At 40.7% G+C, this 27,826-nt stretch overlaps 2 protein-coding genes across 2 annotated transcripts in view; one reads left to right on the top strand and one right to left on the bottom strand.

Moving 5' to 3' along the window:
- LOC139458264 (uncharacterized) overlaps positions 1-11,308 on the bottom strand; it is a 40,965-nt gene extending 29,657 nt beyond the window's left edge. The window contains exons 1-6 of the mRNA XM_071239639.1: positions 11,233-11,308; positions 9,016-9,133; positions 6,037-6,099; positions 5,289-5,321; positions 4,284-4,450; positions 413-572 (exon numbers count right to left, since the gene is read on the bottom strand). Coding sequence (XP_071095740.1) covers positions 413-572; positions 4,284-4,450; positions 5,289-5,321; positions 6,037-6,099; positions 9,016-9,122 — 530 coding nt within the window. The 5' untranslated portion in view covers positions 9,123-9,133; positions 11,233-11,308. The remainder of the gene's footprint in view (positions 1-412; positions 573-4,283; positions 4,451-5,288; positions 5,322-6,036; positions 6,100-9,015; positions 9,134-11,232) is intronic.
- A 2,459-nt stretch (positions 11,309-13,767) lies between these two features.
- On the top strand, positions 13,768-21,919 carry LOC139458263 (cilia- and flagella-associated protein 68-like). The gene is made up of 3 exons (XM_071239638.1): positions 13,768-14,070; positions 20,295-20,379; positions 21,378-21,919. The coding sequence occupies exons 1-3, from the start codon at positions 13,849-13,851 to the stop codon at positions 21,545-21,547; spliced, it is 477 nt and encodes a 158-aa protein (XP_071095739.1). The 5' UTR covers positions 13,768-13,848; the 3' UTR covers positions 21,548-21,919.
- Positions 21,920-27,826: the final 5,907 nt, after the last annotated feature.

The following is a 27,826-nucleotide window of genomic DNA, read 5'->3' on the forward strand; positions in this document are numbered from 1 at the left end:
TGTGTTTGAACTCCCAGTACTCTATCAGTTACACCCACCTAGACTTGTTCACCAGAGACTGCACCCGGGCCTCCAGTCTGTGTTTGAACTCCTGATACTCAGTTACACCCACCTGGACTTGTTCACCAGAGACTGCACCCGGGCCTCCAGTCTGTGTTTGAACTCCCAGTACTCTATCAGTTACACCCACCTAGACTTGTTCACCGGAGACTGCACCCGGGCCTCCAGTCTGTGTTTGAACTCCTGATACTCTGCTACACCCACCTAGACTTGTTCACCAGAGACTGCACCCGGGCCTCCAGTCTGTGTTTAAACTCCTGATACTCTGCTACACACACCTAGACTTGTTCACCAGAGACTGCACCCGGGCCTCCAGTCTGTGTTTGAACTCCTGATACTCTGCTACACCCACCTAGACTTGTTCACCAGAGACTGCACCCGGGCCTCCAGTCTGTGTTTGAACTCCTGATACTCTGCGACATTCTCCTTCTTGTGTTTGCTGTACACATGGAGCAGCCCAGTCCGCCTCTGCTTGTTCCTCAGGTCTTCACATCCACTGCGGTAGTTCCTTTCTGTTCAACACATCGGGGCTGGACGTTCAGGTGAGGTGAGGTGAAGTGGGGTTTAACGTCGCGTCCAAGATAATTGCACTTATATAGCGACGTGCATGCATGTGTATGTGTATGTGGGTGTGTGTGTGTGTGTGTGTGTGTGTGTGTGTGTGTGTGGCTGCTTGTACTAGTCCGAAAGTGATGCTGATTTATAGTGCTAGCCCACTGAGATACCATGCCGCAGTTTAACATGCATACCCAACTCAGACACAGTATACTGACTCAGAGCCGACCAGTCCTTGATTTAGCCCCTTAATGCCGAGCGCCAGACAGGGTAACAACAAGTACCATCTTTTAACGTCTTTTGGTATGACGCGGTCGGGGATCGAACCCGGACCTTCTGCTCTCCGGGTGGACGCTCTACCACTAGACCACGGAGGGTGTCCTTGACATTCAGGTATGTCAATATGTACAGCATGAAACAGTATCTTTGTTTTGTTTTGTTTGTTTGTTTGTTTGTTGTTTAACGCCGTACACAGCAATATTCCAGCTATATGACGGCAGTCTGTAAATAATCGAGTCTGGACCAGACAATCCAGTGATTGACATCATGAGCATCGATCTACGCAATTGGGATCTACTTATCAAACAAGCAACATTAGCCCAGTGGAGTCATCAAGATAAATGATATGCAGGCAATGGCATTGTTCAAAGTGAATATATATCATGTCCAGATATTATTCACAGAAGGCAAGTCAAAAGAAATCAATTATTTATTTACAGTTAACAGTTGTCACTCATGACTGGTCAACTATTTCTTTCAGTCCTTAATTAAACAAATGGTTGGCTAGTATTGAGTCATGAAGCTGATTACTGTGAACCATACATCCCCAGGGTAACAGGTCTCCTGCACACGAGGTCCCCAGCATAAAAGGTCTCCTGCACACGAGGTCTCCAGCGTAACAGGTCTCCTTCACACAAGGTCTCCAGCATAACAGGTCTCCTGCACACAAGGTCTCCAGTGTAACAGGTCTCCTGCACACGAGGTCCCCAGCATAAGAGGTCTCTTGCACACGAAGTCTCCATGGTAACAGGTCTCCTGCACACGAGGTCCCCAGCACGCATAGCTTACGCCAAAATCGTTAAGATTGGCATCTCTATAATTCCATTGTAGGACATCCACTAGTGTAAAACATCTTGGTCATATTCACAACAGCCTCAACGGTGACATTGACCTTTGACATAATAAATACAATTGAATATTGATGTGGTAGTATTTTTTAAGAAACATGAAAACATAAATTTCAATGCCTGCAGAGAAAAATGTGCCTCAAACACTGACACTAACCATCACACAATTAACCCAGACTCTGACACTAACCATCACACAATTAACCCAGACTCTGACACTAACCATCACACAATTAACATAGACACTGACACTAACCATCACACAATTAACCTCAGACACTGACACTAACCATCACACAATTAACCTCAGACACTGACACTAACCATCACACAATTAACCTCAGACACTGACACTAACCATCACACAATTAACCTCAGACTCTGACACTAACCATCACACAATTAACCTCAGACTCTGACACTAACCATCACACAATTAACCTCAGACTCTGACACTAACCATCACACAATTAACCTCAGACTCTGACACTAACCATCACACATTTAACCTCAGACACTGACACTAACCATCACACAATTAACACAGACACTGACACTAACCATCACACAATTAACCTCAGACACTGACACTAACCATCACACAATTAACCTCAGACTCTGACACTAACCATCACACAATTAACCTCAGACACTGACACTAACCATCACACAATTAACACAGACACTGACACTAACCATCACACAATTAACCTCAGACTCTGACACTAACCATCACACAATTAACCCAGACACTGACACTAACCATCACACAATTAACCCAGACTCTGACACTAACCATCACACAATTAACCTCAGACATTGACACTAACCATCACACAATTAACCTCAGACTCTGACACTAACCATCACACAATTAACCTCAGACACTGACACTAACCATCACACAATTAACACAGACACTGACACTAACCATCACACAATTAACCTCAGACACTGACACTAACCATCACACAATTAACCTCAGACACTGACACTAACCATCACACAATTAACCTCAGACACTGACACTAACCATCACACAATTAACACAGACACTGACACTAACCATCACACAATTAACCTCAGACACTGACACTAACCATCACACAATTAACCTCAGACACTGACACTAACCATCACACAATTAACCTCAGACACTGACACTAACCATCACACAATTAACCTCAGACTCTGACACTAACCATCACACATTTAACCTCAGACACTGACACTAACCATCACACAATTAACACAGACACTGACACTAACCATCACACAATTAACCTCAGACACTGACACTAACCATCACACAATTAACCTCAGACACTGACACTAACCATCACACAATTAACCTCAGACACTGACACTAACCATCACACAATTAACACAGACACTGACACTAACCATCACACAATTAACCTCAGACACTGACACTAACCATCACACAATCAACCTCAGCCACTGACACTAACCATCACACAATTAACCTCAGACTCTGACACTAACCATCACACAATTAACCCAGACACTGACACTAACCATCACACAATTAACCTCAGACACTGACACTAACCATCACACAATTAACCCAGACTCTGACACTAACCATCACACAATTAACCTCAGACACTGACACTAACCATCACACAATTAACCTCAGACTCTGACACTAACCATCACACAATTAACCTCAGACACTGACACTAACCATCACACAATTAACACAGACACTGACATTAACCATCACACAATTAACCTCAGACACTGACACTAACCATCACACAATTAACCTCAGACACTGACACTAACCATCACACAATTAACCTCAGACTCTGACACTAACCATCACACAATTAACCTCAGACACTGACACTAACCATCACACAATTAACACAGACACTGACACTAACCATCACACAATTAACCTCAAACACTGACACTAACCATCACACAATTAACCCAGACTCTGACCTTTGACAAAACTATTCTTAAGGCAAGTTCCCATCCAAGAGAAGTTACTTACCAAGTTTTATGCAAATAACCTTGCAGAATGTGTAACCCCAGATTTTTCTATCTCATGACCCTGACCTTTGAACCTTTCATGGCTTGTGCCAAAAGAACTCCCCAGGGTCATATAAAAGAGGCCAATGGAGTGAGTGAGTGAGTGAGTGAGTGAGTGAGTGAGTGTGGTTTTATGCCGCTTTTGGCAATATTCCAGCAATATCACGATGGAAGACACCAGAAATGGGCTTCACACATTGTATCCATGTCGGGAATTGAACCCGGGTCTTCGGCGTGACGAACGCTTTAACCACTAGGCTACCCGACCACCCCTAGAAGCCAATGGAAAAGTAAGACCTAATGTAAATTATCTTTAAATAATCCTTATAACAATCACAAGCATGGGTCATACTACAACAAAGAAGTCCCCCTTTCACAGGGCTGCTAATCATGCTGATGCCAATTTAACCCTAAATCTATTTTCATTTCATTGACTAAATGTAAGTCAACTATACCCCGTGAATCATGCTTCACACAGACCTGTTTGTGTCGTCTCTCTTTCAAGTCTCTTCAGATCCTTCTCTATATGACTGATGTCGGAGAGACACTGGGTTACCTCCCTTGTCAGCTGAACTCGTCGCTCTGCTAGGGCCTCCTGCTCATCACTGTGTGAAGTTCGGCTGTCCGAGGAGTTCTTCTGGTTGCGACTGAGTGCATGGTTAAGGTGGCAACAAGTGATGACGGACATCACAAACTAAGAGTGATGTTTAAGGTGAGGTGAGGTGAAATTGGGTTTAACGTCGCGTCCAAGATTATTGCACTTATATAGCGACGTTCATGTACGTGTGTGTGTGTGTGTGTGTGTGTGTGTGTGTGTGTGTGTGTGTGTGGCTGCTTGTACTAGTCCGGACTGATGCCGATTTATAGTGTTAGCTCACTGAGATACCATGCCGCAGTTTAACATGAATATCCCACTTAGACACAGTATACTGACTCCGAGCCGACCAGTCCTTGTTGCCCCTTAATGCCGAGCGCCAGACAGGGTAACAACAAGTACCATCTTTTAACGCTCTCCAGGCGGACGCTGTACCACTAGACCATGGAGGTGGTCAAGAGTGATGTTTAAGTCATAGCGGTTAAAATATTCCTAAAATGTTTACTAGACCCAGGGCATGTGTACCATTAAAGTTTTTCTCTCTCTCAAGTACGAGTAATAAGAGTGAGTGAGTGAGTTGGGTTTAATGCCGCTTTTAACAGTAACAGCCCCTGATTGAAAGTAATTCTGTTAAAATATCTCTGTGTGTGAAGATCTGAACACCCATCTATAGGACAAGATGGCTTTAAATAACTTTGAGTTGCGTGTGGTCATCTTTTCGATGCAGTTTGGCGACTGTGTTAAGCAGCATGATGACCACATAAAATATTGGCTGCATTTGATCTGATTGAAACTCTGACAGAGCTATTGTGGACTCTTGTCATTACCTGGCTGACAGTCTGCAGTTTTTACCAGACTTACTTCATGGACGAACAACTGCATTAGGATACAGAGCCAGATTTCCTTTCACTTTCTTCACTGTCCTGTAACCAAGAAACAACCTGTTGAGGATTGGATGCCATAGCAGTTTGAATGTGTGTGTGTGTGTGAGTGAGTGAGAGGGTGAGTGGGTGAGTGAGAGTGTGTGTGTGTGTGTGAGAATGTGTGTGTGAGTGAGTGAGTGTGTGTGTGTGTGAGTGTAAGTGTATGTGAGTGAATGTGTGTGTGTGTGTTAGTGAGGGAGTGTGTGTGTGTGTGTGTGTGTGAGTGAGTGAGTGAATGGGTGAGAGGGGGTGGGGTATGTGTGTGTTTTGCGTGTTTTTGTGTGAGTGTGTTTTTTTTGTGTGTGTCTGTTTTTGTGTGGGTGTGTGTGTGTATGTGAGTGAGAGCGTGTGATTGTGTGTGTGTGTGTGTGAGTGAGTGTGTGAGTGAGTGAGTGGGTGAATGGGGGTGGGTTATGTGAGTGTGTGTTTGTGTGTGAATGTGGGGTGATCATGGTGAGTGTAAGCATGGCTGGGGTATGTGAGTGTGGGTGGATGTGTGTGAATGTGTGTGTGAGAGGGGGGGGGGGGGGTGTGAGTGGAGAAGTATATGGGTATGGGTTAGTGAGTGCGCGTGGAGTGAGGTGAAATGCCAATTGCAACAGTATTTCAGTAACATCACTGAGTTTGGGAGAAGATCATGTGCAAAGCCAGTAACACAGGATCCAGTACGGGTAAGGTACACAACTCTCCAGTGTGAGATAATTGAAGGACTTACTGCACTGAGTGGACACGGCTGAGGATGAACTTCCACACATCCACTGTCGACCCCCGACAGATCCTGAAAAATATTATCAACCTATCAGTTAGGACAGGGTTATTTGAAAATCTGTTCCCCAACAGTTTGAGGGGATTCCTATTGGAACCTAGGTCGCCAACCTATGCTTGTGGTGTCAGTAAGAGGTGACGAAATCATGTACAGTCGTGCCTCGTTTATTAGGACACTTGCGTCATTTCAAAATTCGTCCGTATAAACGAATTTCCGTATAACTGAAACCAGCTTCTTACTGGAAGAGTAACTTCCCTTCAATTATGCAACTCATGACAGATGACAGAGCAAACAGATACACTCAATCTTTATTCAAGACGTACACGTTTCAAAAAGTCTGTCATGGAAGTTTGAACTTTACCACATTTTGAGGTTTGAATTTCAAATAATGATTCCAAATTGTCCAGATCGCCTGTGTTTTTGTAATATGTAATCAAGGTCTCTATACAAGCACAAGCTTCCTTGTGTGACAGGCCATACTCACAGTTTGAAGTCACAACTTTGACCTCTGACCTCCACAGACGCCATATTTATCAAATGGGATTACATGTACAATAAACAAGCTTGTCTCAAACGCAACTCAGTGTCACTTGGTTAATTGACTTCTCACGAATCAAAGGATTACCACCAGCGGAAGTGTATTGTCCGGGTAAGTGAGACAATTTTGTGTGCATTTCAGTGTTTGTGTATGAAAATGACCATCCGGTTCCGGAAACCGAATTTCAATATATACGGGTAAATTTATTTAGTAATTATTTCATTTTGAATGAAAATCGTCCGGGAACCGAGGTTTCTGGATATCAGAAGTCCGTATGGGGCATGACTAAATGCTTCTGGGTAGAATATAGGTCCCCAGCAACCTATGTTTGAGGTATCAGGCCTCAAGGTGGCGGCTAAAATGGTCGCCAATGCGACCTAAATTTCAATTTGTCTACTGTCTAAAATTCAGAGGAAGACGAATGACTACCTTGAAAAATATCTTGTGGCGACTAACTTGTATTGCTACACATCTGTAGACACAAAAATAAACACGTCTGCTACTACTTGCACCCGCAAATAATTCCTCCAAAACCCAACAATGAACCGAAATACATCAATATTAATGTAATTAGTATTTTACATTAGTTAATAGTTTTTTTGATAAGCAAGGATATACCTATATAATCTAGTAACATAAATTGCATCATTGTTCGAGTCACAAATAACAAAACTCAAGTACAGTTTCCACTAATATACAATTCCAAGAGTAGTGCTATGACTTGTACATATAATAGTTATTTGATCAAAGATAATTTCAAATCTTTTTGGCTACCTACACTATTGGTTTGACTTCTTGATTGACCACTATGGCTACTTGGTAAAAATTTAAACTTTGAGGCCTGCGTATTGGAACAGGTGGTTATTGATAAATGTTCGTTCACAAAATTAGTGAGTGAATGAGTATGGCTTTTCGCCGCTTTTAGCAATATTCCAGCAATGTCACGGCGGGGGACACCAGAAATGGGTTTCACACATTGTACCCATGGTGGGAATCGAACATGGGTCTTCGGCGTGACGAGTGAACGCTTTAACCACAAGGCTACCAGACCGACCCTTTCACAAAAGTAATAAATGTACACACTTAACAAATGCCTAATGCAAAGTATGAATCATTAAAATATATAAACAGGCATGCAAACTGTTTGGCATAAAACATTGGAGTGAAGTTTGTGTTTGTTTGTTGTTAACGCTGCACTCAGTAATATTCCAGCTAAACAACAGCAGCCTGGAAATAATCGATTCAACCAAGTAACCGAAACTGACCACCTGATCCATTTGACACCCCTTGTGACGAGCATGGGTTGCTATGGAGCTGTTCTAACCTGGAATCCCTACAGGTCTGTTAGTAATTGAGTGTGGACCAGACAATCCAGTGATTGACATCATGAGCATCTATCACGCAATCAGGATACGATGACATGCTTCTACCAAGTCAGCGAGCCAGACCACTCGATCCCGTGAGTTGCCTCTTAGTCTTATGACAAGCATAGTCGCCACTTACGACAAGCATAATCCCCTCTTATGACAACCAGCGAGCCTGACCACCTAATCCCGTGAGTTGCCTCTTAGTCTTCTGACAAGCATAGTTGCCTCTTATGACAAGCATAGTTGCCTGTTATGACAAGCATAGTCCCCTCTTAGGACAAGCACAGTTGCCAGTTATGACAAGCATAGCTGCCTCTTATGAAAAGAATAGGCAGTGATCCCGTTAAATGGTAATTACCAGTTTTTCATAGGTAAATTTAGGTTTGTACCGGTAATTCATGTCAGTCCCTGTGGACCAGCAAATAAAGTACATTATAAATTTTTAATGTTGAACAAAACAATGGCGATATTCATATACCGTATTCGACATAAGCGCCCAGGGCATTCTCAAAATTAGAAATCGGGGGCTCTTATTGGAATAGTATTTGAGTGAAAAAAACTGAGTTGGAAGATAAATTTCGTGGTTTATGCTGACAGCCTAAAATGTTTATGTACGACAGATATATTTTTCCAGAATCCAATAGCCCATAATGAAGGGTGCATATAACACATGATTGCGTATTATACACGAAATAAATAAGCCTTCTGTACATTGATCAATCGGAAGGGGTGCTAATTGGGATTGTTCACTGGCCAATATATTAGCAAATATCGCCATAGGCCCTTATTGGAGCGGGGCGCTTATTACGTTGAATACGGTAAGCATATATTTCAAACAGAGTCAGCTTGTCTGTAACCATCTAGGTTTCCCCTTGTCAGTTTTTGGTGCACGGAAAAAACATTTTGCTTTGCTTTGAGGTAAAAAGTATATTTGTTGCGACTTTGTTTTGAAATATTAAAAAAAAGGGAGACAATTGAGTCTGTGAGCAGCTGGTATAATCTGAGGTATGGAGAGTTATGTACCCTTTGATTTCATCCGGTGAAGGTAGATTAGTTCCCGGGGGTGGGGCGAAGTGCATCTCCTGTGTCAGCCATGTGTGTAGCTTGTGAGGGATATCCTTGTCTGACATCTTACACACACCTGCAACATATTAAATCATTCATAACAAAAGACAGAGCTAAATAGGGTTCATTTTCGTTTTGAGAGCACCCAGGGCGCTTATTACGTCGAATACGGTAGTTCCTGTTCTGTTTATAGCACATTGCGATCTCACACACTTCCGATTGAAGTATTGTGCACCTAAGTATCGATGACATTGTAGGTATTGGTGAATCGTTACAGCCCTAATGAATAAATAAGAAGTCTGTGCAGTTATTATTGGTCCGAAATGTATATATACAAACGTGCCAAATGCACGGTTAAATTTGTTTGTTTCTTGTTTAATGCACACTCAGCAATGTTCTAGCTCTATGATGTGTTCTGTAAATAAGTCTGGACCAGACAATCCAGTGCATCGATCCACGCAATTGGGATACAATGACATTCATCAACCAAGTCAGCGAGCCTGACCACCCAATCCTGTTAGTCGCCTCTTACAACAAGCAAAGTCGCCTTTTTCAGCAAGCATGGGTTGCTGAAGACTGACTCTGCCTCGGATCTTCATGGGTGGCACGGATAAAATGATGATGGGATGGCTATAACAAACTCCAAGTGCCCTCACTGCTCGCTGCCAATTTCAAACATACATATATGTTTATAATAATCACAACTATAATTCTGGGTTTTTTTCAGGGTTTACAGAACAGGTAATTAGATAGTCATATGGAAAATGAGTCAGCTTGTCAACAACAGTCACAATAAAAGTTAATGCTGCAGGTTTTCTATATTGGTCAGGCCTTGAAAAATCCACTCATCTGCTCGTATTGACAAGTGGCAGCGTGAGCAGGGCAAGAAAGCAGTGAAGAAATTATTATAATTACCAATTACTACTACTAGTACAGTTTTTTTCCCTAAAAAAATAATCTTAAGATTCCAAAAGTTCTGCATAGATGTTTTGCGGATTATGTTTTCTTCTTTGCATGCTACTAACTATCGGTTCTCCATAACTCAAAATGTAAAGATATCTAGAAAAGTGATTGATTCACCTACATCTGTGTCCCATCACGTAATGTATCTATCTTGTGGCCCACTAGCAGACATTCAAAGTGACAACAGAGCCAATGAAGGGTATTTCTTAGACTAAGTGACAACTCATTCATTCTATCCTAGGGGTGGAGGCTTGGGTGATTGGAAAGTATGAGGGATATTTTTCCATTAGGCCAGTGCTTTTTGCTAGTTGCAGATCGCAAGAAAACTGTCACATGAAATATCATTGCAGATTTTTATGTTCTCTAAAAATAACAAACACTTCTCTGAATATGTTGCCATGTGTGGGATGTTCCAATTAAACTTCTTAAGTGACTCATAAAGATCTCAGTTAGCAATCCATGCTTGTCCAAAGACGCCACCATAAGGATCGGGGGGTCAGGCACGCTGACTTGGTTGATGCATGTCATCATATCCAAATTGTGTGGATCGATGCTCATCAGATGATTTTGTACGGTGAGGACCCCTGTCATCTAGAAGCAAATTTTTCCATGGATGTGTTGATGATAAGAATATTGACAATTGCAGGAAGCTTTGAGACTAGAAACTGTGTATTTGATATTTTGATAACAATCAAATAACAATCTATTTTTGATGCTGTCACAGGCTGTTAACAATCAAAAAGCAAATCTAATTTGTTGTCAGTAACACTAAGTGTGTGCATCATGATGCCTTATGCCACAAAACGTGTTGTATCGACTGATCGTGTATCAATAAAACGCTAAATATTAATGGCTTGAAAACACATTGTAATCTAGTAATATTAGATTCTATTTTCTGTCTGCTTGTGACTAATGTAGAATGTAGAAAAGTTAATTTGACTATCCCCTTCCTTAATAACAGGTCTTCTTGTCATGTTTTAATTCCACCAAATCCATTTCGTTGGACAACTATTCATTAGCTTTGAGAATGTTTCCATAACGTGTTTCGACAACTCCTGCAGCGCTTTGAACACATGATTGTTACCGACAGTGTCGCATATTGTCGGCGAACCTGGTGTAAAATACACCAATCTGTAGAACATTTCTGTCTTTCGGTACATCCCTGACTATATACAGAAACAATGCATAAAACAAATAACCGGATCAATTTACCATGCACCGCGAATTCACAAATATACTACGTCGCTGTCGCTGTCTACGTGAATTTCAGAATTGCCGCCATCTTTTTCGAAACCTATTTCCGGTTGTTCGGAATTTATTTCACTCCCACGAATTTACCGGACGGAACCAGAACGTTTATTTCTCCTGTGTGGTGAACGGTACGTTTATGAAATGTTCTCACTGTGCAGTTTATTTGTGCCACACATGATCAAATCATTCCAATTCCAAATCATTCTTATTTCTTATATGTAATAAAAATAACTTACCGATTATCCAGCTTACGCTGTCAGTGTCTCCTCGCATGATCTCCCATGACACCAACAACAAAGTTATAAAGCTGTACTTTTATTTTACTTATTATGTAGCGTCAATAAATACCGTTGCTGATTTCGAAATAGGTGCATGACGAATGATATCTTGCATTTACCAAGAAAATAGTCCGCAGCGGCTCGATTTTTCACCAACACTAGTTTATAAGAGCATTATTATTATTAAATCTAATACCCGTTCACAGCACAACATTTACTGACGTAAGTAATGTTTCACATGTGTAACTATAAATACATGCGTTTATGTAAATTTACTATGCGTTCACATGAAAATCAGCTTAGGTGTGTAAATAAAGTATGTAAATTAAATGAGGCACACATATTCGTCAGTCTGTTTACGGCTTTCAACACAAAACAGGTTGTTTTCCAATCAAAGTTGAATGAGTAGAGAGTTACTTCACCGAAAATCTTCGCGTGAAGCAACATGTGTTTGATTTAATTTGTTCACAAAATTTTGACTCCTTGAAACCTAAAGAAAACACCTTCCGCTCAACTCTGTATATACGCATACAAGTTGGCAACTGTTGACAATTTGTTTGTTGTTGGCAAAAGAACAGATATTAACCAGATCATCCCCTGACATTGACATAAACGTTCACGTTACAACATACATAGATCTTTAGCAACCCATGCTTGCCGTAAAAGGCGACTATGCTTGTCGTAAAAGGCGACTAACGGGATCGGGTGGTCAGGCTCGCCGACTTGGTTGATGCATGGCATCGTATCCCAATTGCGTTGATCGATGCTCATGATGTCAAGCACTGGATTGTCTAGTCCAGACTCGATTATTTACTGTCCGCCGTCATATAGCTGGACTATTGCTGAGGGCGGCGTTAAACAACAAACAAACCTAACCTATTTGCGGAATGGCTCAATGACCACGGAGAGCTGTAAACAATGTGCACTCGATGACCCCCAGCAATCACGGTGATTTTGCTAACGTTTGAAACAACAGTTCTCAAATCACACCATTGCGTATTCTGACATTGTGACACAGAATGTGAAATATCGAGTTAATTTTATGACACACAAGTTCCGAAATATGAAACGCTATTAGTAATACTGCAGAGCTACAGATAAACAGCGTATTTGCGTAGCGAGAACGTTTACTAAGATCAGATTTTAACGAGATTGGTCGAAATTTTGAAATGATGATAAAAGCAAAAAACACCTGTTATACAAAATATGTATAAAGTTTTCCCCAATCAGTCGATCGAGCACAATCAAACTCAAGGACATACAATTTCGATTTAAAAAGAAATTGCAATGGAATATGTCAGTAAAAATTCAATGTACAGTTATTTTGCCGTCATATCGATCTGTGCTTTCCGAATGCGTTGAAAACCTGTTTTTTTTCAGTGTTTGTTTATTTTACTAGCTGTTGGACATTTCTGAGTATATTTTGATATATCATTAACCGATGCAATATACACAAGAACAGACCTTTTAATAATCAACATAATGTCGGCTACCCAGAATTTTATAAAAGCAACAAAAGTAAGAATAAAACAGCGCCATGACAGCGATACAAACTTTTAGTTTACTCGTCCCTATAATGATAACACAGAGCAAACCCCTTAAAAATGGCAAATTTCTACTGGTCCTTTTGGACAGTTTGGCAAGAGCTACAGGACTAGTGCTAATTTCTAATGATGCATGACTGCTTAAATCATCCTTAATCAAACTACGATATATAATGAAATCATGATCAAGTAAATATATGTTTTATTATTTTAAATTATATTTTTTTTGTCGTATGTGAAGTCATTATACAAACAATCTCTCGAATCAGAATGAATGGAACTACAGTATACATAAAAAAGAATGTTTGAATCTGATCTGGATATGTCATAATCATAATCATCTCACTTTACGCAATGATGCATTGAATATTAATACAATAATATACATCTACAAAAACATAAGAAATACAATTAGCAGAGTGAGCAAATTAGCTGTCTCCGAACTCCAAACATGATGTGTTAGCGATTCTACATTGTAAAGAGCCTAGCGTATCCCTCTAATCTCCTCACAGTGTTATCGCGTTCCCGACTCATACGAATAATGCAAAGCGCTACGTTGCAAGCAATGCAATGGAGCTTACTTCCGATAATAACAAACATGGTTGGTCATGTGACGTTGTCTCCCCTAGCAACGCGACGCGATTGTCAGCTGAGAAGCACGCGACAGTGTCAATCACTCGCGAATTGTAAACAAGCCAGGAGCTCTCACAATATTTTATTGACTCCAGCAAGTGAATAACTCGCCAGATATCAGAATGGAGTGGGCAGAAATCAACCCGCCATTTCGTAGCATGGTCCGAGCGAGCGGACTCGGTGAGACCTGGACCCATTCGACCGACCAGGTTAAGTTTAACCAGTTTGGGTGGAGATGTACCACGAAAGAAAACTCGTTTGCGAATGGGACTTTGATAGGAAACTGGAACGAAGACAAGTTTGATATCAGGAAAGAGCGCCAGGCGAAGAGTTTACCGTCGCAGGTGAGGTAGTTCAAATTTAACCTCGCAGCGGCAATACATGTACCATAAATCGATGACAGATCAGACATTACAAAATAATATTATAACACCCACGTCCAGTGAACCAAAGACGTACATCTATATACGTGTTTGAGTAAACATAAAACAGTCTTGATAGATAACAGTAAAACATACATATAGATAACTATATGAACTCCAAATAACCATGTTGTTTATTATAATTCATGTTTATTCCCAGTTTATTTTACAGACAATTTATTTAGATCGTGTAAGCCGACATGTTATCATTCGCCTGTTATCCCTCTCCACGCATAATGTGTTTACATTTGGGATAACAGTTTCTTAGTAAAGTACAGATACTTAGTAAAGTACGGGATTCGAGCCCACACTGCCAGAGTCAGCCACCTAACCGCCAGCACACAAAGTCAGCGATCTAACCCACTCAGCCACCGAGGTTTCCATTAAATGGAAGTCCGACACAACCTGTCCGGTCCCGTGAAGATTCCGGTGTAGAACAGGTCTTCAGCAACCCATACTTGCCGTAAAAGGCGACTCTGCTTGTCGTAAAAGGCGACTAACGGGATCGGGTGGTCAGGCTCACTGACTTGGTTGATACATGTCATCAATCCCAATTACGTGGATCGATGCTCATGATGTCAATCACTGGATTGTCTGGTCCAGACTCGATTATGTTACAGACCGCCGTCATATTGCTGGAATATTGCTGAGTGTGGCGTTAAACAACAAACAAACAAACAAACAAACAAACAAACACAACCTGTCCGAACTCCGAAGTCAACCAAAACAGCGAGCCCGGCCACCCGATCCCGTTAGTCGTCTCATGATAAACACACATGGGCTGCTGAAGACCAGCAATACATTTTTAAAACAAATATGAGAGCAGCATTAGACAATTTGATTATTTAATATATCCAAGGGACCCGTGAAGAAACGAGGTAGAATGGGTCTTCAGCATCCCATATGCTTGCCTTAAAAGACGACTACGCTGGTCTGTCTGATAAAATAATAGTTACGTGTATGTGACATGGGTGCATAATAAAAAAATTCCTTCATTCGCATGAAGTTCAACATGGCAGAAAAAGATCGAGAAGCGCGGTAAACACATTACTAATCTCGCCATATTTCGCAATCCGTAACACTGCATAAAATATGAGTTACACGATATTAACGCTGAGGTGATTAGGGCGATGATGGCTATAATTTCATTCAATGAGCGTCATAAATGTAATGGAAATATACTCTGTCGTTTTCTCATGTGTACCGACCATTCCGCCATTACCGATAGTCGATAAAAATATACAAAACGTGTAAATAAACTTGTTCGTAAAGGAGTGAACAGAATTACATTTACGTGAATAAATATACAGTTGTGAGAAACGTCTTTCGGACCACTCAGGTCATATTTTTTCTTATGAACAAGGATTTTGTCTGAAAATATTAACGTGTATGTAACATGGGTGCATAATCAAAATTCGCCGTCATTCGCTTGGTGTTCAAACATGGCAGAGAAAGGCCGAGAAGCGCGGTAGCCACTTTACTAATCTCTCCATATTTCGTAATCCGTAGCATTGTATAAAGTATGAATTGCACGATGTTAAAGCTAAGATGATTGGGGTGATGATGGTTATAATTTTGACTTTGTGCACTCAGTGTTTGATATCTAAATTCACGGTTTAAAAAGGGCATTTTCTCGGGACCATATATGGTCCCTTGGCACTATGCGGGTGTGAAAAGTGAGGGACCATATATGGTCCCGTGGCACCAAGAGGGTTAAACAACAAACCAATAAGTCCAAGGTTGGACCTGTTCGATTAATAAACTTTAATGGTTTGTGTTACATGACGTGTAAAATAATATTGGAAAATCGCACTCCCCACATCCTCAATAGTAAAATAAATTAGATATAATGTACGATTATCTATCTTCATAGTGAGGTTTAGATATGCATCGATTTCATTAATTAGAATAAACGGCAATTTGTTACTTTTCCGATCAATCGGTAGTTATATAAGCTGAAAGGTTAACATTTTTCCAGTTCAATATATGAAGCACCGACAATTTAATATCCGGGTTTTTTTGTTTTTTTTATTCTGGAGGGGGCTGGGGTGTTTTTTTAGATAGAATATTTTGTTTAGTCCAAAAAACGCTTCAAGACATACAGTTATATTCGTATCCCCAACAGCTGTTACTTCTTACAATCGCGTTGTCATTTGTCACCGTGACCTAACTGATTGCACGGACTGGTGCTCAGTGTGTCAGTCACGGGTTTGCCCGGACCGGGTTTGATGATGCACGGACCGCCGTGAGTGTCAGGGTATGACCTGTAGAGAATATAGGAAAGGCTACGGTACAGGGACCACATTGTCGATTACCGAAATGTAAAGTGTATGTAAAAATATGCATGATTTTTAAAAAATGCTATATGAGTGAAAAAATACATAATTGTTACGTAGGGACAGTGATAATTATGACATTAGTCCATTAAAGCCTTGAAATGAAATTATTTAGAGGTATCATACAGGTACCACATAGTCGGACGGAAGGGCAGCACATAGTGCAGCATAAAGTGTAGCATAAAGTGCAGCATGAAGTGTAGCGTAAAGTGCAGCATAAAGTGCAGCATAAAGTGTAGCATAAAGTGTAGCATAAAGTGCAGCATAAAGTGCAGCATAAAGTGCAGCGTAAAGTGCAGCGTAAAGTGTAGCATAAAGTGCAGCATAAAGTGCAGCATGAAGTGTAGCATAAAGTGCAGCATAAAGTGCCGCATAAAGTGCAGGATAAAGTGCAGCATAAAGTGCAGCATAAAGTGTAGCATAAAGTGCAGGATAAAGTGTAGCATAAAGTGTAGCATAAAGTTCAGCATAAAGTGCAGCATAAAGTGCAGCATAAAGTGTAGCATAAAGTGCAGGATAAAGTGCAGCATAAAGTGCAGCATAAAGTGCAGCATAAAGTGTAGCATAAAGTGCAGCATAAAGTGTAGCATAAAGTGTAGCATAAAGTGCAGCATAAAGTGTAGCATAAAGTGCAGCATAAAGTGCAGCATACAGTGCAGCATAAAGTGTAGCATAAAGTACAGCATAAAGTGTAGCATAAAGTGCAGCATAAAGTGTAGCATAAAGTGCAGCACAAAGTGTAGCACAAAGTGCAGCATAAAGTGCAGCATAAAGTGTAGCATAAAGTGTTGCATAAAGTGCAGCATAAAGTGCAGCATGAAGTGAGCACAGAGACGCCGCAGAACACACATGGAAATAAATATTTTACGTTCGCTTCATCGGTCACCTTTCATCATTGTGTAACAGCGATCGCGATCTGTTTCCTACTAACCAAGCTTCCGGTGGAGGATCACGGGACTCAACATTTGAACACGAATAATACATGATGTTGACGGCAATGCGACTGAAAAACAGTATTTTTGTGTTTGTTTTTTTAAGAAAGGGAATGTATGCCATCTCAGTTATTGTCCAAAATAATGAGTTATGTTTTTTATGATAATCGTTCAGCTATATCGCGAGCTTATTACAACTAACTAGTTTCTTTAAATGAAAGATGTATTTTGTCTCCGGCATCCTTGTCTATATGACCCGTGAAGATTCCGGGGTAGAATAGGTCTTCAGCAACCCATACTTGCCGTAAAAGGCGACTATGCTTGTCGTAAAAGCCGACTAACGGGATCGGGTGGTCACCTAAGAGATCGCCCGTTTAATAAACATACAGCTGTATTACACATTGTGTAATACCAAAGCGCGTGTTGATGTACTGCGGGAACAAGTTTCACGAACAAATATTGAAAACTCTCAACATCCCTGGGCTTATTCAACAACATTACGTATAGAGATGATAGATCACTGAAAGGAGCTTATACACACTCGATGACCCCAGCAACCCTGTTGCTAAGCTGACGTCACATGGCATTGTTTCGCCGGTGGATCTTGCAACAACACTTCACAAATTATGTCGTAGGGTATTGTGACGTGATTCTAAACTTTGTGGTGCAGGAACCCGTTCCACAAGGCGATCGTAGCGCCACGATACTTGTACGTCTAGGTTTATGGGATAACAGATAACAGTATTCAGATGTACACACAGCGACAAAACGAAACAATGTAACAATTCAAACATATTTCGGCCAAATCCAACTATTTTAATTTGTTAAGGTTTCAAGCCGCATAGGTCTACAAGCACAGATATGACTACTGATCCCGCTTGGCTAGGCCTCGTGCCCTCGCAAAATTGTTTCGAATTTTATATCTCCAAAGTTGCCAATGCCTTAGCTACGTCACAGTTAGTCCCTGATTTTCAGTATATGAGACTGTTCTTTTAATAATGATAGCAATTATCCCTGTAGTTTATCTAGATTTCCGATGGTTAATTCTGACTCGATCACCGAATGACGAGGGCGACGCCATATTTGTTTTTAAACAGTGAAAGTAGTCCCTACTTGACCTCTGAAATTTGCATCTCTATCCGCATATGACCCCAACGGATATCGGTTTTATCCGCTGGCTTTATCCTGCCGAGAAACCTACTTATTATATGATAAATACAGATGAGCACACGGTAACTTCTTTACAAATATTGTTTTATGGTAAAAAGAAAACACGCGACACGCACACGTTTTCTCACACAAACGGATTTCTCAAATTGTCACCATACCATTCTTTGACAAGGCACTATATATATATACGGTCAGTTTTAAAACGATTCAGTTCATTTATTTTTCATTTTGGAGGGATGACATTGGAGATTATGAATCCACTCTCAACTCAGTACCGACCACGTGGTCCCTTTACCGGCACCCTTCCCCATATTATGTCTGTTTGTTTGTTTTTTAACGTCGCACTCAACAATATTCCAGCTGTATGTATGAGTTGACCCTTTTGACAATATTTTAGTGAACACTCATGTTATGAAGCTTTTGCATAAGTGAGGCTGTATCGTATTGAAAGAGGATGAAAAATCGACGAAATTTTTACATACGAATTACAGCTATCTATGAATACACAATGCCATTTAGAAAGTGGTCAAATGTAACTAATGTTATATTTGGGATAACACTTTCTTAGTAAAGTACAGATTCTAGTACTTTTTTGGGTTGAGTCCCGTCCGGGATTCGAACCCACACCTGCCAGGGTGAGGCACCTAATCTCCAGCACACTAAGTCAGCGATCTAACCCACTCAGCCACCGAGGCTTCCACAAAAATGGAAGTCCGACAACTGGTAGTCTAGATCACGTACTTTGAGTACCCCCCTGACAAGCGTAAAGTGTGGGTTCGAATCTCGGACGGGACTCAACCAAAAAAAGTACTAGAATCTGTACTTTACTAAGAAAGTGTTATCCCAAATATAACATTAGTTACAGCTATGTAGATGGTTATAGGTTATATGCGGGAGAGTCTGTGTTGCGGCCCTTGCTCCTCTGTTGGGCCAGGGGGTACGGGTGGCCCAGTCGTCTAAGGCGCCGCGATTCGACGTGCATTTAAATAATTTTGAAGCAATTTTATAAACATATTTACGTATAAGTAAGGGTGAACATGTCATGCACAGTTGATACGTAAACGCTCCGGTTATACTTGCGACTCTGAAATAAACAGTATAATCGTAGGTGAGACTGATCGTGACTACATGGCGGGTACGTGTTGCTCCATAACGTATGAACCCGTGAAGATCCGGGGTAGAAGAGCGGGTCTTCAGCAACCCATGCTTGCCGTGAAAGGCGACCATGCTTGTCGTAAGAGGCGCCTAACGGGATCGGGTTGTCAGGCTCGCTGACTTGGTTGATGCATATCATCGTATCCTAATTGCGTGGATCGATACTCATGATGTCAATCACTGGATCGTCTGGTCCAGACTCGATTATTTACAGACAGCCGTCATATAGCTGGAATATTGCTGAGTGCGGCGTAATACAACAAACAAATTTCTGAGGTGTTGTTTCTTTGTGATAGTATTATTGGTATATAATTATAAATATGGGACACCTAGACTCACTGTAAAATATATGTAGTTAAAAAGACATGGCAAAACTGTATTTTATTATATAAAGTAGTCCTGAGATCTTTTCATTTCCAGACCCGAAACTGAAGACTAGCTATACTATTATAGACTTGCATGCGACTTTGTAATATTGTTTATGTTCCAGTAGTGTTAATATAAAATTCTGTCAAATTTGTACACTTACACATTGTTATATTCTGCTTGGCAGTACAATCACTACTTCGAGTCGACCCACGACTCCAGCTACAATGCACAGCCGCACGAGGTTCCACGAGATCTCAAACATCTTAAAGGTAAGTATGACAGATTGTCGACACAAATGTGTTAGTGTGTGTTTGTTTGTTGTTTAACGCCGCACTCAGCAATATTCAAGCTATATGACGGTGGTCAGTAAATAATCAAGTCTGGATCAGTCAATCCAGTGATTGACACCATGAGCATCGATCCACGCAATTAGGATGCGATGGCATACATAAACCAATTCAGCGAGCCTGACCACCCGATCCCATTAGTCGCCTCTTACCATAAGCAAAAGGCGACTTACGGGATTGGTAGGTCAGGCTCGCTGACTTGGTTTATGCATGTCATCGTATCAAAATTGCGTCATTTCATATTGCGTCATTATGACTCCACATGTGACAATGACGCCACATGTGACAGTGACTCCACCACGTGACATTATGACTCCACCACGTGACATTATGACTCCACATGTGACAATGACTCCACCATGTGACATTATGAGGCCACATGTGACAATATGACTCCACATGTGACAATATGACTCCACCACGTGACAATGACTCCACGTGACATTATGGTGCCACATGTGACAATATGACCCCACCATGTGACATTGTGGCGCCACATGTGACAATATGACTCCACATGTGACAATATGACCCCACCACGTGACAATGACTCCACTACGTGACATTATGGTGCCACATGTGACAATATGATTACACCATGTGACATTATGACTCCACCATGTGACATTATGACTCCACATATGACAATGACCCCACCACGTGACATTATGACTCCACCATGTGACAATGACCCCACCACGTGACATTATGACTCCACCATGTGACAATGACCCCACCACGTGACATTATGACTCCACATGTGACATTATGACTCCAAATGTGACAATAACTCCACCACGTGACATTATGACCCCGATGTGACAATGACGCCACATGTAACATAAAGACGACACATGTGACAATGACTCCACCACGTGACATTATGACTCCATATGTGACCGTTTGACTTGTTCCTGCAGCCCGACACCCACATGCCTTCCCGGGACACCAGCCTGAACTTGACCTACCCAATCTCAAGGCCACCTACAACAGCTGGGAAACAACAACACGTGCTTCCTATGTACACCCGAGCATCCGGGAACAGCCTTTGACGGGACCGGAAACACCAACTGCGCAAACTCAGACATAATGTGTACATCTGATTGTATTGTTTCTTATTTACGTTCTGATTGATATTGATTGTTAACCTGTTGATGCTGATGGAAAAACATAAAAATAACCAACCTTGAGTAAAGAATTTAGAATTAATTGATATGATGTATACTTGCTTTGCAATAAGGTGATATTGCTGTCGCATATCAATCCCTAGAATAATGATATTTTGTGCTGATTAAGAGACAATCACTCATAAATCAAATTACACGGTCAGTGTACAAATACCGCCTCATTGAATACCGTCAGGCCACACATTTTTTATCTTTCGTTTCACGGGTCCGCCATCCCTACGGAAAAGAAGAAGAAATAAATTAAACATTAAAATATATATTTTTATAATGTCTCCCGATAGTATTATAGACACTCGTATACATTATAAAATGTTATAAATAAACATACTAGTATTCCATGTCTTCATCACTATCAGTGATTCAAGAAGCCAGCTGAAGTTTTAACGTTTTTATTTTTCATGTAAATAAATAAATGATGGACATAGCTATTTATTTCTATATTTATTTTGATTGACCTTGTTTGGCAAAGCTGGAATAAATCCGTGAAACATAAAATTAAGAAAGCTTGGCCTCACCATAATCAGACGATGCAGATGTGATATGTATATATGATGTTCAAGACGCTACTATGCTAACCTGCTCAAAGTCACAGTCAGTATTATTGGATAACGTAGATGTGATATATATGATGACACGTATATATATGATGCGTTGTGTATTACAATGTTATCCTGCGCACAGTCAGTATTATTAGAAACCCAGTGTACACAGTGTGATATAGTATCCCATCATCTCCGGTGCATATTGCGATATTTTACCTCGAGTAATTTACCGTATTCAACGTAATAAGCGTCCCGCTCTTATAAGCGCCCACGGCCATATTTGCTGATATATTGGCTAGTGAACAATCCCAATTAGCACCCCATCCGATTGATCAATGTACACAAGACTTATTTATTCGTGTATAATACGCACTTGTGTGTTATATACACCCTTAATTAAGGGCAATAAAATGCTGGAAAATATAACTGTCGTATATAACACGCACAGACTTGTCTTTTGTATCATTTCAGGCTGTCGGCATAAAGCACGACATTTACGATATTTCAACTCTCTTTCTAACAAGAGCCCCCTATTTCTAATTTTGAGAGCGCCCTGGGCGCTTATTACGTCAAATACGGTATGTTAAAAAACTCTCGTGTAAATTAAACCAGCTTTTGACCTCACTGCAGCTATTGACACATACAGAACCAATTATTTAATATTAATATAACCTTTTTAGCTTCTGATGATGTTTGAGGTGTTGGGATAATATTATATAAGGCATATATTTATTTATTTTCATCAAAGCCATATGTAAGTAGACATGCTAATTATGATGACTTATTGCTGTAATATTAACACAATTTAGACCCAAGTTATCCCTGATATTCCTTAATGCCTCAACTTGGGTTAATTATCTCTGCGCCTGTGCAACAATAGACGTCTCTAGTCCATCACGATACGGGGGCACGGGTGGCCCAATCGTCTAAGGCGCCGCGATTCGCTGTGCAGAGTTGCGTCCCCTGGGCACGACAGAAACCTATGATTGTGGGTTCGAATCCCGGTTCGCCCCGATTATGCTTCTAGGTTTGTGCTCGTGAGGTTTGTGAAGTGGTAAACGTCTAAGACCTTCATCACTTCGGGCTTTTCTCCCACATTGAGCTGACACACCGTGATGTGACTGGAATAATGGTAAAAAGTGGCGTTAAACCCAACTCACTCACTCACTCCTAGTTTGTGATGTCCATCATCACTTGTTGCCATCTTAACCATGCACTCAGTCGCGACCAGAGGCACCTGAAGAACTCCTTGGACGTGATATGACTGGAATTCTGTTAAAAGCGACGTTAAACATAACTCACTCCCCATCGCGATACTGTGAACTCATTTGGCTTAATACATGACGAGTCATGGCTGCATATAATTTAACGCTCCAGGAAATATTGGCCGGCTGTCTTGGTTTCCCGGTTTAACCAGTGACTACAACTTTTGTTTATTTGTTTATCTGTTTTTACTACCTGTCCAGTATTATTTTCATATCTATGTAATATCTCATTGTTTTGAGTTATATATGAATACACACTTCCACTGCTTTAATATACTTGTGTTGTTTGTCAAAACCTCAACGGTTCAGTGATGACTTAGTCTTATACATGGATATAACGAACTACAAGGGACCGGAGAGATCAGTTCGTTATATCCGTTGTTCGTTATAGACGTTTTCGCTCTGAAACGTCCGCCATCTTGGATAAAACCAAACACAATGCTCGTAACTGCAGCATTGACTTGTATTAGCAGTGATCACTTCATAGCATTCAATTGATAACATGTCATAACGTTCATTTATGTATAACAAGGTTGACCCGTCACCGCTGATTGCGTACGGCCAATTGTCAGTGACACTTGACACTGAGTGAGATTTCTCAGTTCGCTATACACATCGGTAATTAGTGATAGATGATGGGTTTGTCGGTGATCAGATATGAGTTCGCTGTATCCGTTAGTTTGCCAAAGAGAGTTTGTTATATACGTAAATTTTATATGTATAAATCGGGGATTTTCGAACAGTTCGTTGTATCCGTTTGTTCGCGCTATCCGTGTTCGTTATAACCGTGTTCTATTGTAATACTAGGCTGACCCAAGATGGGGAGTGTCGTGACAGATCTAGAAATAAGCTGGGCGCTCGTCTTTCATATCACAATATGTGGCGCATTGCGACCCGGGAACCAGCTTACTCCAGAAACACATTGAATATGGCGTCATTCAATTATGACGTCAGACTTGCGATGACGTCATCAGACCGACAATAATATAATCACCCTTTTATGGAGGTGTAAACGTAAAACACGCAGCGTTAGAACAAAACTGAAAAGCTTTACTAGCCCGGGTAAAGATAAAATGCTCTTCTAATGTTAAAACAATGGGGAAATTGGGAAATTTGTACTAGCCCGCAGGAATTAACAATAGCCCCGGGCTAGCGGGCTAGTGTTAATTTCTAACCCTGACACGCTGTGCCATTTGTGACCAACTCGTGTTATTCCGGGACAAGCCGAATAGCGACTCGTGTCCCTCTCGTGGCCATTTTTGCGACCGGGTTCCGTCTTAGCGCAAACGGGTATACCTAAAACAATTGTCAACTCGTTGCGTAATGGTTCACATTTCCCCATATATTATATATATTTCAGATGCCATTTAAAGCACATATGGAAGTGCGGAATTATACAGTATGATTGAACACATTTAACTGTATCTTTGGTATATTTTTAGACATATCCAAATCAAAAAATATTTTTGAGGGAATCTTTGACGAAGAACTTGAAATCATACGCGCATTCTGATTGGTTTGTCATATTTTCGCACATAACATTCATCGATAGGGGGACGAGTCTTCTTGCAGGTTACGGAAAGGGGCGAGTGGTGACGAATGACACTGTGCATATCTGCATAGCGAATTTTTTTCACTTAGCACCTAAATGCCTGAGGTAATATTTTTTATTATTTCCATAGACAGCCTCCATGGTCTAGTGGTAAAGCGTCCGTCCGGGGTGCGGAAGGTCGGGGGTTCGATCCCCGGCCGCGTCATACCAAAAGACGGTAAAATATGGTACTTGTTGTTACCCTGTCTGGCGCCCGGCATTTAAGGGCTAAAACAAGGACTGGTCGACTCGGAGTCAGTACACTGTGTCTGAGTTGGGTATTCATGTTAAACTGCGGCATGGTATCTCAGTGAGCTAGCACTATAAATCGACATCACAGTCCGGACTTGTACAAGCAGCCACACAAACACACACACACACACACACACACACACACACACACACACATACACGTGCATGCACGTCGCTATATAAGTGCAATAATCTTGGACGCGACGTTAATCCTCATTACGCCTCACCTCACCTTTAATTTCCATAACTTATGAAGTTCATCAGGCTGACTTTTTGTTTTGATGTAGCTTGTCGGTACAAAGAGGTTGAACCACTAACCACAAAGGATTCAACTGACCAATAACTGAACTAATATATTAACAAAACACAATGTAACAATCAGAGGCGCACAGCCAAGCTATTGTTGAAAGATTTAACCGAACATAAGCAGAATCTTTGTTTGGATATCAGTATGGGATTGAAACGAAATTGAGTCTATTACAGATATGTCAGTGGTTGAAGGACCGACGCAGATCACGTGCCTATTGTCTGTCACTTCAAAGATCTTACTTCTTGTTCTTTTCAACAAAATAATAATGTCAACGCTGCATCTGCCTCATTGAGCTCTGAACCAAAATATAGACTTCCTCCTGATCCAGTTGTTTCCTACCACCTCCATCTCGGTAATACGTTAAGTGGAGAAATGTTTAATGAGTTTGCAGTTATTTTGAAGGACAACCCTATCGCAGCAGTTCCTAAGCTGACTGACATTGTGATATGTTGTGCTGCAAGTACTGGCGCTGTTTGTTCTTGGTCCAGTAAATGTCGTGTATCTCAGCCAGCCTGGTTTGACAGTGAGTGTCAGACTATGAAATCGAGAAAGTATTTATGTCACAACAACTTCAGAAATCATAGGTGTGAATCGAATCTGCACAGAAATATAATTGCAAAATCAGAATTTAAAAAGATTTGTGAACGTAAGATAAAACTGTATGACATAACATTGAATGAAGAAATTAAGTTAGCAGCGCATCATGGAGATTGTAAAACGTTTTGGAAAATACTTAAGAAGTCGTTACGTAAAACCCAGACAGTTCTATGACTCCTAATGTATGGCTTTCCTATTTTCAGAATTTATTGAATCCGATGTGCATGAGGGCCAAACCAGAATTTGATCTATTAATATCTGAATTTTTTATGTGTGATGAATGTACTGATCTTCCATTCACGGAAGAATTGTTATCTGGTGAGATCACAGAACAAAAAGTGAGGGAAGCATTAAAAAATCTTTAAAATAGTAAAGCATCAGGCGTTGATGGAATTCCATCAGAATTTTACAAAATATCAGGAGATTTTCTAATACCATATTTGTTGCTTTTATTCAATAACATCCTTGATACAGGTATTTTCTCCGATGCGTGGAATATTGGAATGATAATGTCTTTATACAAATCAGGAAATGTCAGTCAACCAAACAATTGCAGAGGTATATCTGTTTTGAATGTCATAGGAAAACTATTAGCATTTATTGTTGAATAACGACTTAGAATTTGGCTTGAAGTAAATGATATCTCAAGCTCAAACAGGGTTTCGCTCTGAGTATTCTGAAGATGACAATCTCTTTGTTCTACAGTCACTTTGCTCCAAATATTTATGTAAACCTGGAGGTCGTTTTTATTGCGCCTTTGTTGATTTCCGCAAAGCTTTTGATTACCTGGATAGAAAAAAACTGCTGTACCTTTTGGTCACAAAAGGATGTCGTCGTCAACTGTCAATAGTTCTTAAGAATATGTATTTCTCAGTCAATGCATGTATTAGAACTGACTCGGGTATAACTCCTTATTTTACTATCTCCAGTGGTGTTCGTCAAGGTTGCATCTTAAGCCCAGTCTTATTCATCTTTTTTTATAAACAAACTGGTTTCTGAAATTTACAAAGAATGTCATCATGGTGTGTTTGTGACGCAAAACATTATAGATATTATGCTATTGCTGTTCACGGATGATGCTGCTCTTGTGCCCTAGTATGTCGCTTGCAGAAACAGCTTAATGTATTGCAGTCCTTTTGTATTAGTGAGTGAGTATGGTTTTACGCCGCTTTTAGCAATATTCCAGCAATATCACGGCGGGGGACACCAGAAATGGGCTTCACGCATTGTACCCATGTCGGGATTCGAGCCCGTGTCTTCGGCGTGACGAGCGAATTCTTTAACCACTAGGCTACCCGACCCCCCCCCCCCCCCCCCCCCTCCCCCCTTTGTATTTAGTAGGGTTTAGATGTAAACCTTGTGAAAACCAATGTTATTGTTTTTAGAAACGGAGGAATTGTATCGAAGCAGGAAAATTGGTTTTGGTGATAAACATTTAAAAATTGGAAGTTATTATGAGTATTTAGGACTATTACTGCCCTCAAGAATAAATTGGTCTAAGGCTTCTAAGACCTTAGCGCTTCAGGCATCTGAGGCAGTGTTTCCTGTTTATATTTTTTTCAAGGAAAACAAATATATCTCATTTTCAACAGCAAATTCAATATTTGATGGTAAAATTCTACCCA

This window comes from Haliotis cracherodii, unplaced genomic scaffold (assembly GCF_022045235.1).
Source record: "Haliotis cracherodii isolate W230 unplaced genomic scaffold, xgHalCrac1.p SCAF_12, whole genome shotgun sequence".
NCBI classification, from domain to species: domain Eukaryota; kingdom Metazoa; phylum Mollusca; class Gastropoda; order Lepetellida; family Haliotidae; genus Haliotis; species Haliotis cracherodii.